A 9,050-nucleotide genomic window follows, 5' to 3' on the forward strand; every position below is an offset into this window, starting at 1 on the left:
AATTTAAAGCAGAAACCCTACGTCCCCTAAATTAGAATATCCGACACATAAAGGACAAGGACAAGCTACTTTGAAGCTCAGTGTGACTTAAGCAGACCCCTGGACTTAAGGGAATATACAGTCCAAAGAACTAATATACCGGAGAAACGTATGCACAAACGTGGGAATTACAACTTGGTCTTCGAACAAAAACGTGGGTCATGGCTCAATTATAAATGTTTTGTCCTTCTTCGTGGAAGCCGGTAGCAGGGCACATGCATTGTTCCACGGGGCTAATGGCCCATGAGTCGATCGAATAAGTCGAATAAACAGAGGACCGGAGACCCAATCCAAAAACAGTGCTCCATATATTCCCCTTCCACATCCCACTTCCCCTCTCAGCTTCTCGCTTTGAAGCTGCTTCAGATACCAGTTTAGCAGTTTCAGTTTTCTCGTTACCTGAAAAAGCAACAGAGAAGAAGAGGTAATTGGTGTGGTCAGTCATGGCTGCCATGAGTTTGGTAAAGGCGCCCATTGGTCAGGGTCTTAGGCCGGCGAGCCACAATCCGAGGAGGGGCGGTGGCGTGGTCAGGTCCTCTCTGCAGGGCGCCGTCGTTGCAAGCCGGGCGGAGTGGCTCACTAGCTGTGCCGTGCTCTCCAGCAAGGTGGCCGCGCTCGTCTCCCACTCCACCAACGGCCACGTCGCTGCAGCTGCAGCGGCTGCAAACGGGGCGCTGTTGGACTTGGTCCCTGTGAGCAGTACTAATGGCGGCGCAAGGAACCTGCCGGCACCGCTCCGGATCGCGGACCTGTGCCCCGCGCCGATGCACGGTTCAGAGCTGCGTGTGGCGTACCAGGGTGTGCCGGGGGCGTACAGCGAGAAGGCGGCCGGCAAGGCGTACCAGGGCTGCGACGCCGTCCCCTGCGATCAGTTCGACGTGGCGTTCCAGGCCGTGGAGAACTGGATCGCGGACCGCGCCGTGCTCCCCGTCGAGAACTCACTCGGCGGCAGCATTCACCGCAACTACGACCTTCTGCTCCGTCACCGCCTCCACATCGTCGGCGAGGTGCAGCTCCCCGTGCACCACTGCCTCCTCGCGCTGCCGGGCGTGCGCAAGGAGGACATCACCCGCATCATCAGCCACCCGCAGGCACTGGCGCAGTGCGAGCACACGCTCACCCGCATGGGCCTCAACGCTGCTCGCGAAGCTTTCGACGACACCGCCGGCGCCGCCGAGTACATCGCCGCCAACGGCCTCCGTGACACGGCCGCCATCGCGTCCTCCCGCGCTGCCGAGCTGTACGGCATGGAGGTGCTCGCCGACGGCATCCAGGACGACTGCGGCAACGTGACGCGGTTCGTGATGCTGGCGAGGGAGCCAATCGTGCCGCGCATGGACCGGCCCTTCAAAACCAGCATCGTGTTCGCCCACGACAAGGAGGGCACCTCCATGCTCTTCAAGGTGCTCTCCGCCTTCGCCTTCCGCGACATCAGCCTCACCAAGATCGAGAGCCGCCCGTACCGGCCGGCCCGCCTTGTCGACGATGCCGGCAGCGGCACGGCCACCAAGACGTTCGACTACATGTTCTACGTGGACTTCCAGGCATCCCTTGCCGACCCGCGCGTGCAAAACGCGCTTGCAGAGGTCCAGGAGTTCACCTCATTCTTAAGGGTGCTGGGGAGCTACCCCATGGACATGACTCCCATGACTGCCGGCTCCTCCACCATTATATCATCTAATTCCTCGCCGGCCCCTTCTTCTTCTTGCTAAGAATTATTGGAGCTAGTGAGGAGTACAATCAGCCTAGTAGCGACGTCGATCGGTTAATATATGGTACTGCCGTCCTGCTCGTCGTGTATTGCTGGGAGTGATTCTTCTTTTAGGTATCATCACAACTAGATTAGGGGTGTGCCTTGGCGCATGATCCGGTAGAGTTTGTGCTAATGCTTATTTTGTATAACCTTCTATTAATAATCAGATAAATTCTTTTAAAAAGTGGTCATATTCTACCTGAAGTCGGCACCTTGTGCATTGCTATCATATTCTACATTTAATTTTATAGTTTGTGAACTGCAAACATTTTAGTGAGTTGATCATGAGTTGATTCAGAAACTGCTTTACCTGGAAACATCTTTGACCGAATCAACTGTTTGGTTGTTTTCATACTGTCCTAGATCATACTTTTTGTGTTTGTCATTCTGCAATAATGGATTATCCATGTTAAGTAACGCTCTGTCAATCAAAGCCAATAGAATTTAGAGATTTTGGCGTATGTGAAAATACTCATTTGTTTCATTCTACTAGCAGCTGAAGTGTAGTTTAACATCATAGGCTCCATGTGAATTTGTTGTTCTTGCAAATATAACAAGGAATTGTTCGGTTGGCTGTACTGTGAATTATATTTCTGTGTAGCATCATCTCACGTGCAAACAAAGACTCTATTTTTTTATATGCAAACGTCTTTTGCTTGAATTTTTCGCTGAGAGATGGTAAACGATTTGTTTTGTTACAGTACTCGTATACACTAAGTCTAGTTAAAAGTCGGAAAACCATGGCTGCCTTTTTCTTCAATTTAAGCAGAGTGCTGCAATTCCCTTTACCCACGCTTCAAGTTGAGAGGATTATGCTTGCTATGCTGAATCCATTGTTTCACTTTTAAGTGTCGTGGTTGGTTTGCTAACTCAAACTCTAGATTGTTAGGTTTCTTTGCAATTAATTATCAATTTACTTTTCTCATTTCTACTCTCACTTTGATGTGTGTCAATTTTATACACACTGAACAAAAAAAAATTCCTGAACTTTCATCTGTTAACTTTTTTCTATCATTAGCTCAGTCTCTTCTTCAGTTCATCTATATATGTCTCATTTAAGCTTTTTCTTCATTCTTCCTTATTTATCTTCTTTACTCTTTGAGTCTCTTAGTTATCTCATTTTTGTTCTGTCCTCATTCTCTGTTTCAGTTCATCTTTCTCTGTTTCTCACTGTCATAATTTATTCTCTTTCTCTGTTTCAGTTCATCTATCTTTGTTTCTCAGTGTCAGTGCTTTATAGCTCAGTCTCTTATTTTCTCAGCCCTCTATCTCTTGGTGCAGATTTTCTTAGTCTCATTCTTTCTTCGGTAAATCATTTATTCATTCTTTAGTGTTTCGGTTTTCCAGTCCAAGGTATTTCTTTCTTCTGTCCATTAGTTCTTCAGTATCTTAGTTTATTTTTTCAATATTTTATTTTATCAGTCTTCTCTATCTTGCAAAATATTATTTTATTTCCCCATTCTTCATTCTCAATATCGCTCCCACTAGCATTTTATTGTTCTCATTTTCTAAGTCCTCTCCATCTCTCGGTGCAGGTTTGTTTATTCTCATTACTTCTTTCCTTCAGCCATTTAGTTTTTCAGTTGAATTTGCCTATTTAAAGTTATTTTACAAGTCTTTGTTCCGATTGTCATTCGTTCTTCAATCTTTCATTACTTCTTTCTTCAGTCTTTCAATCTTATTTTTGGTTCGATAGCCCGTTCTAATCTTGAGAGAAGTACTCCTATTATTCAGTCTAATATTTATTTATTAGTCTGCTCATTGTTATTGGTATGATATAATAAGAGTATCATATAGAGATGTTTCAGCAAGAGGACATGTTCATAATGGATCGATCAAAGTTAATTATGATGATGTGTTCTCACCATTGCATGGCAGTGGCGCTTCCAGAGTTGTCGTGAGAAGCGATTGCGGGGCATCATTGCAGCTAGGTGGCATTGGTGTCTAGCTTTTCAAAATTCTCTCAGAGCGGAGGTGATAGCTTCGACGGACGAGGTTCAGCGAGCACAACATGTCAACCTGAACAAGGCAATATTCAAAACGGACTACTAACAAATCCGGGTGTCATTTGTGGAACTAAGGGAGTGTAGCAGGCATTACTCCAATTCTGAATCACCAAAAACGGACGCTGTCGGTCTTTTATTTTCCAAGCTGTTTCTTTCTTCATTTCTCTATGTTCTCAGTCTTATCATTATTACTTTATGTTCTTTATTTGCTCAGTCATTTCCCAAAAATGCAGATTCTCTCTTTATCCAGGCGCTCCAGCCCCTCCAAGATTGGTAAACTTATGTGGTATTTCACCATGTGTAGAATTTCTCTAATGAAGCATTGGCTCTTTCCAGGGCTTACATCTGCCCATTATAGTCTCCATCAGTTTTTACTCCAAGTTGTATTTCTTCATACATTATGTTGGCAAACCCTGTTTTTCAGTTGTTACTATCTCAGGTTCAGTTTATCACTTACTTCTTTCTTAGTCACTATTTGTATAGTCAAGTGAATTTTGTGTTTGTTCCCATGATATTAGCCCCTATCAGCTTGATGCATTTAATCTGATCCTTCTCACACCTAGTCTCCTCAGTCTTTTGTAGAAATAGCCGAGTGTTGTTTGTTTACATAGCCTCTTCTTCTTTAGAGGGTGGGAGATATTGATCTCTCTTCCTTGCTCGGTGATACTGGCGCATTAGCTCTCTTGGTTTTTAGAATCTTTATACGTAAGCATCTTTCACTCTGAGGTTCTCTTATTACATTTTTCAATTGGTCCATTTACTAGGAGCATACTATCTATTGGTATTATACCATTGGTGTTCATTTGCACATTTTTGACCGCACATATTGTTTCAGACCTTTCTTCAGTACCATTTGTTGCTATCTTTTGATCTACCCCTGTTTGCTGAGTTGGCAGTCACTTCCTAAAAAAATGATAGCTTGTGGGGGTTCAGAGATTATATCAGGCTGGAACATCTAGCAGTATTGTTGCTTTTCCAGCTATTCGTATTCCACTGCAGTCAGTCATATGCACATTTTTCATTCTATGTTATGTGGTACATACTTCAATGTTTGCTTTCACTATGTACCTTGTCTCCCAACAACAACATTGCTGCCCTAATCTATTGGTGTTTCGTTATTGTTAGTAAATCCACATTTGGTCAGTGTATCTTGTTCAATGCTTGCTTGGTCCACAGGGGGTCCCATTATTAGCAACCATTTTACATATCTCCTTTAACTCTGAAGGCATTTTTTGTGCTTCATACCTGACATTTGCTTCAACGGCAACAACAAAAGAACATGCTCTCTTCTTTTATACCTGACATTAGCAGGGCACATGCATTGTTCGGATAGCCCATGAGCCGATTGAATAATAGGCCGAACCGGAGACCCAATCCGAAAACAGTGCTTCATATATCCCCCTCGATTAATAAGTCGAACCGGAGACCCAATCCGAAAACAGTGCTTCATATATCCCCCTCCACATCCCACTCCCCATCTCAGATTCTCGCTTTGAAGCTGCTTGAGAATTGAGATACCAGTTTAGCAGTTTCAGTTTTCTGACTTTGGTTACCAGAAAAGCAACTGAGGAGAAGGGTTAATTAGAGTCATGGCTGCCGTGAGTTTGGTCAAGGCGCCCATTAGCCAGGGTTTTAGACCGGCGGGCCACAATCCGAGGAGGGGCAGTGGCGTGGTCAGGTGCTCTCTGCAGGGCGCCGTCATTGCAAGCCGGACGGGGACGGAGTGTCTCGGCAGCTGTGCCGTGCTCTCCAGGAAGGTGGCCGCGCTCGTCTCCCACCCCACCAACGGCCACGTCGCGGTGGCAGCGGCAGCGGCTCCAAACGGGGCGATGCTGGACTTGGTCCCTGTGAGCAGTATTAATGGCGGCTCAAGGAACCTGCCGGCACAGCTCCGGGTCGCGGACCTGTGCCCCGCGCCGATGCACGGTTCAGTGCTGCGTGTGGCGTACCAGGGTGTGCCGGGGGCGTACAGCGAGAAGGCAGCCGACAAGGCGTACCCGGGCTGCGACGCCGTCCCCTGCGACCAGTTCGACGTGGCGTTCCAGGCCGTGGAGAACTGGATCGCGGACCACGCCGTGCTCCCCGTGGAGAACTCGCTCGGCGGCAGCATCCACCGCAACTACGACCTCCTTTTCCGTCACCGCCTCCACATCGTTGGCGAGGTGCAGCTCCCCGTGCATCACTGCCTCCTCGCGCTGCCGGGCGTGCGCAAGGAGGACATCACCCGCATCATCAGCCACCCGCAGGCGCTGGCGCAGTGCGAGCACACGCTCACCCGCATGGGCCTCAACGCTGCTCGCGAAGCTTTCGACGACACCGCCGGCGCCGCCGAGTACATCGCCGCCAACGGCCTCCGTGACACGGCCGCCATCGCGTCCTCCCGCGCTGCCGAGCTGTACGGCATGGAGGTGCTCGCCGACGGCATCCAGGACGACTGCGGCAACGTGACGCGGTTCGTGATGCTGGCGAGGGAGCCAATCGTCCCGCGCATGGACCGGCCCTTCAAAACCAGCATCGTGTTCGCCCACGACAAGGAGGGCACCTCCATGCTCTTCAAGGTGCTCTCTGCCTTCGCCTTCCGCGACATCAGCCTCACCAAGATCGAGAGCCGCCCGTACCGGCCGGCCCGCCTTGTCGACGATGCCAGCAGCGGCACGGCCACCAAGACGTTCGACTACATGTTCTACGTGGACTTCCAGGCATCCCTTGCCGACCCGCGCGTGCAAAACGCGCTTGCAGAGGTCCAGGAGTTCACCTCATTCTTAAGGGTGCTGGGGAGCTACCCCATGGACATGACTCCCATGACTGCCGGCTCCTCCACCATTATATCATCTAATTCCTCGCCGGCCCCTTCTTCTTCTTGCTAAGAATTGTTGGAGCTAGTGAGGAGTACAACCAGCCTAGTAGCGACGTCGATCGGTTAATATATGGTACTGCCGTCCTGCTCGTCGTGCATTGCTGGGAGTGATTCTTCTTTTACGTATTATATCACAACTAGATTAGGGGTGTGCATTGGCGCACGATCCCGTAGAGTTTGTGCTAATGCTTATTTTGTATAACCTTCTATTAATAATCAGATAAATTCTTTTAAAAAGTTCGTTTATCTCCCGAGCTCCTGTCCTCTCTTCATATTAAGAACTTCAAAAGTTATATTTTTAGGTTTCGAAAACTCGTTAAACTAAACCCTAATGGTAGCTAAAATGTTGTATCCTACAAACGTCAAAAATGTCAATTCAAAATATTTTCCATTCTGAGCTACATAAAAAGTCTGAATATTTTTTGAAATTTGAATCACTTTACTTGGATCCACGCTTTTGTAATTTTTATGCAGCCCAAAATACACGCATTATGTATAACTGATAATTTGCACGTTTACGGGATACTTTACTGGCTATAACCTTTTTTCAACAATCTTTGAAACTCGAAAATATGATTTTTGATTTTTTTAAATAAAATCACTAATGTCTATGTGAACCAAATTTACTCTTAATTCTTCTGTGTTATCTCCTCGGACGATTCAACGGCCACGACTTCTCAGACGTGACGCTACCGCCACAATGCTACACCCACATGATGGAGGCCGGGCTACATTGGCGTTGCCCCACAGGTCGGAGACTCGAAGGCCACAAATGTTTCCCACGTGATGGAGCCTCAACAGCCGCAGCGCTACCTCAGTTCTACGGCGAGATGAGGAATTGGCTTGCTGGTAGGATGCTCCAGCGCCCCACAGGATGCTGACACAACTGCCAAGGCTCTACCCCCCAAGGCAATGGCAGCCAATGAAATAATAGCAATTTTCTTTTTAAATGCCGTACAAAAATTTTGTGTTGAAATCTATTCAGTTTAAATATTTTATTAAGTTTATTATTCGACAGTGTGAGTGAATTGCAAACATCTGCAGCTGAACTGAGCTCTTTTCATCTTTTGTAAGTGACAATTAAAGGGCATGATTGCTGAAGTATTTTACAGCTTGGTTTGGATGAAATGAAATGATGCATGGAGAAAAATAGAAACACTAAAGAATAAGGTAGATACTCCATGTCATCTTAACACATGATTCAAGGCAGTCTGAAGTTTTTCACAGTTTCTGTTTGACAAAAGAAAAAACCATCAGCTTTCAATATTCAGAGATAGACAACAGTAATACAGCCTTCTGAAGAATTTCAATGTTCTTCTAAAAAATTGCAACCCATGAACTTAATGTACCGCACCAAAACAACCATAGTAGTTGGCTAGAATGCTGCTCAAAGGAACATCTTTAATCTGAAGCGAGGTACCCAGGTTGATCGGGGAGGACATATTTCCATATCATGGTGCCCTCCATTATTGCAACTAGATGATAGCCCGCGCGTTGCTGCGGAGACTTGTAATATTTTTCGTTAAATCCAATATTTAACTTAGAACCTTGCAAGAAATTATGTTGAAATATATTTAAGGACACTACATAAATGGTCCAAACCCAAATAGAGGATAATATATAAGATGCAATTGTTTGCTCTATTAGGTGGCAATGCTCACCATGTTGCTCACACCAATATGGAATAGTTAACTCATGAGCGGATACGATTCGAAGGAAATAACATAAGCTAAACATTTTTTTCAACTTAACTGAGCAAGGATAGAAGTCTTGCATGAATGCATGTTGAAGGACCAAAGTTACAAAAACATCTAAAAAGGTTTCTCGGCAGAAAATTTCATTTACTCTTCCAAAGCTCAGCCGCAAACCAAAAATGAAAACCTACAGTGTTTGCTAGATGATTAGGATTGATCAGGTAGTAATAAGTGTTTAAAGAATGGGTAAGGAACAAAGTATACAATATCAAGTCTGAAACGATTTGTAATATTATACCTATAAATGAGAACTCTGCACTGAAGAATGTAACTCATCATGCAATCTTGAGTGTATGAGGTAGCCAGTACATATCTTTAGCTACAATAAATGAAAAAGATGTTGACTTATGAAACAACATATGCTGATCACTTGGAGGATACTCATTTGAAACAAAGAAGTATACAATCTGATCGCAATGGATTATGAACCACCAACAGCAATCACTCAGAAACAATCTTGAACAACCTAGAAAACATTTTTTTTGTAAACATGATCTAAAGTGGCACATAGAATTAAGTTTTTGGGAAGTTGAACAACTGAAAACATACTGTTATAGTTTCTATTCAGAAAGAATGGAACACATTTGTATTGCTAAAAAGATACTATAATATTTCTCTATCCCTGCAACGATCAGCAGCTG

The 9,050-nt window shown here is 45.6% G+C and overlaps 2 protein-coding genes across 2 annotated transcripts; both read left to right on the forward strand.

Annotated features, from left to right (window-relative positions):
• Positions 1 to 358: 358 nt before the first annotated feature.
• On the forward strand, positions 359 to 1,826 carry LOC124676426 (arogenate dehydratase/prephenate dehydratase 6, chloroplastic-like). Its single transcript, XM_047212494.1, has one exon. It carries the CDS (start codon positions 483 to 485, stop codon positions 1,749 to 1,751), a length of 1,269 nt encoding a protein of 422 aa, XP_047068450.1. The 5' UTR covers positions 359 to 482; the 3' UTR covers positions 1,752 to 1,826.
• A 3,561-nt stretch (positions 1,827 to 5,387) lies between these two features.
• On the forward strand, positions 5,388 to 6,747 carry LOC124677533 (arogenate dehydratase/prephenate dehydratase 6, chloroplastic-like). The gene has a single exon (XM_047213518.1). It carries the CDS (start codon positions 5,388 to 5,390, stop codon positions 6,663 to 6,665), a length of 1,278 nt encoding a protein of 425 aa, XP_047069474.1. The 3' UTR covers positions 6,666 to 6,747.
• Positions 6,748 to 9,050: the final 2,303 nt, after the last annotated feature.

The sequence above is a fragment of the Lolium rigidum genome, chromosome 7, assembly GCF_022539505.1.
Source record: "Lolium rigidum isolate FL_2022 chromosome 7, APGP_CSIRO_Lrig_0.1, whole genome shotgun sequence".
NCBI lineage: Eukaryota > Viridiplantae > Streptophyta > Magnoliopsida > Poales > Poaceae > Lolium > Lolium rigidum.

What these genes read in the sequence shown, in the direction of transcription:
- LOC124677533 (XM_047213518.1), top strand. Translation starts at nt 5,388, where the DNA reads ATGGCTGCCGTGAGTTTGGTCAAGGCGCCCATTAGCCAGGGTTTTAGA.
- LOC124676426 (XM_047212494.1), top strand. Translation starts at nt 483, where the DNA reads ATGGCTGCCATGAGTTTGGTAAAGGCGCCCATTGGTCAGGGTCTTAGG.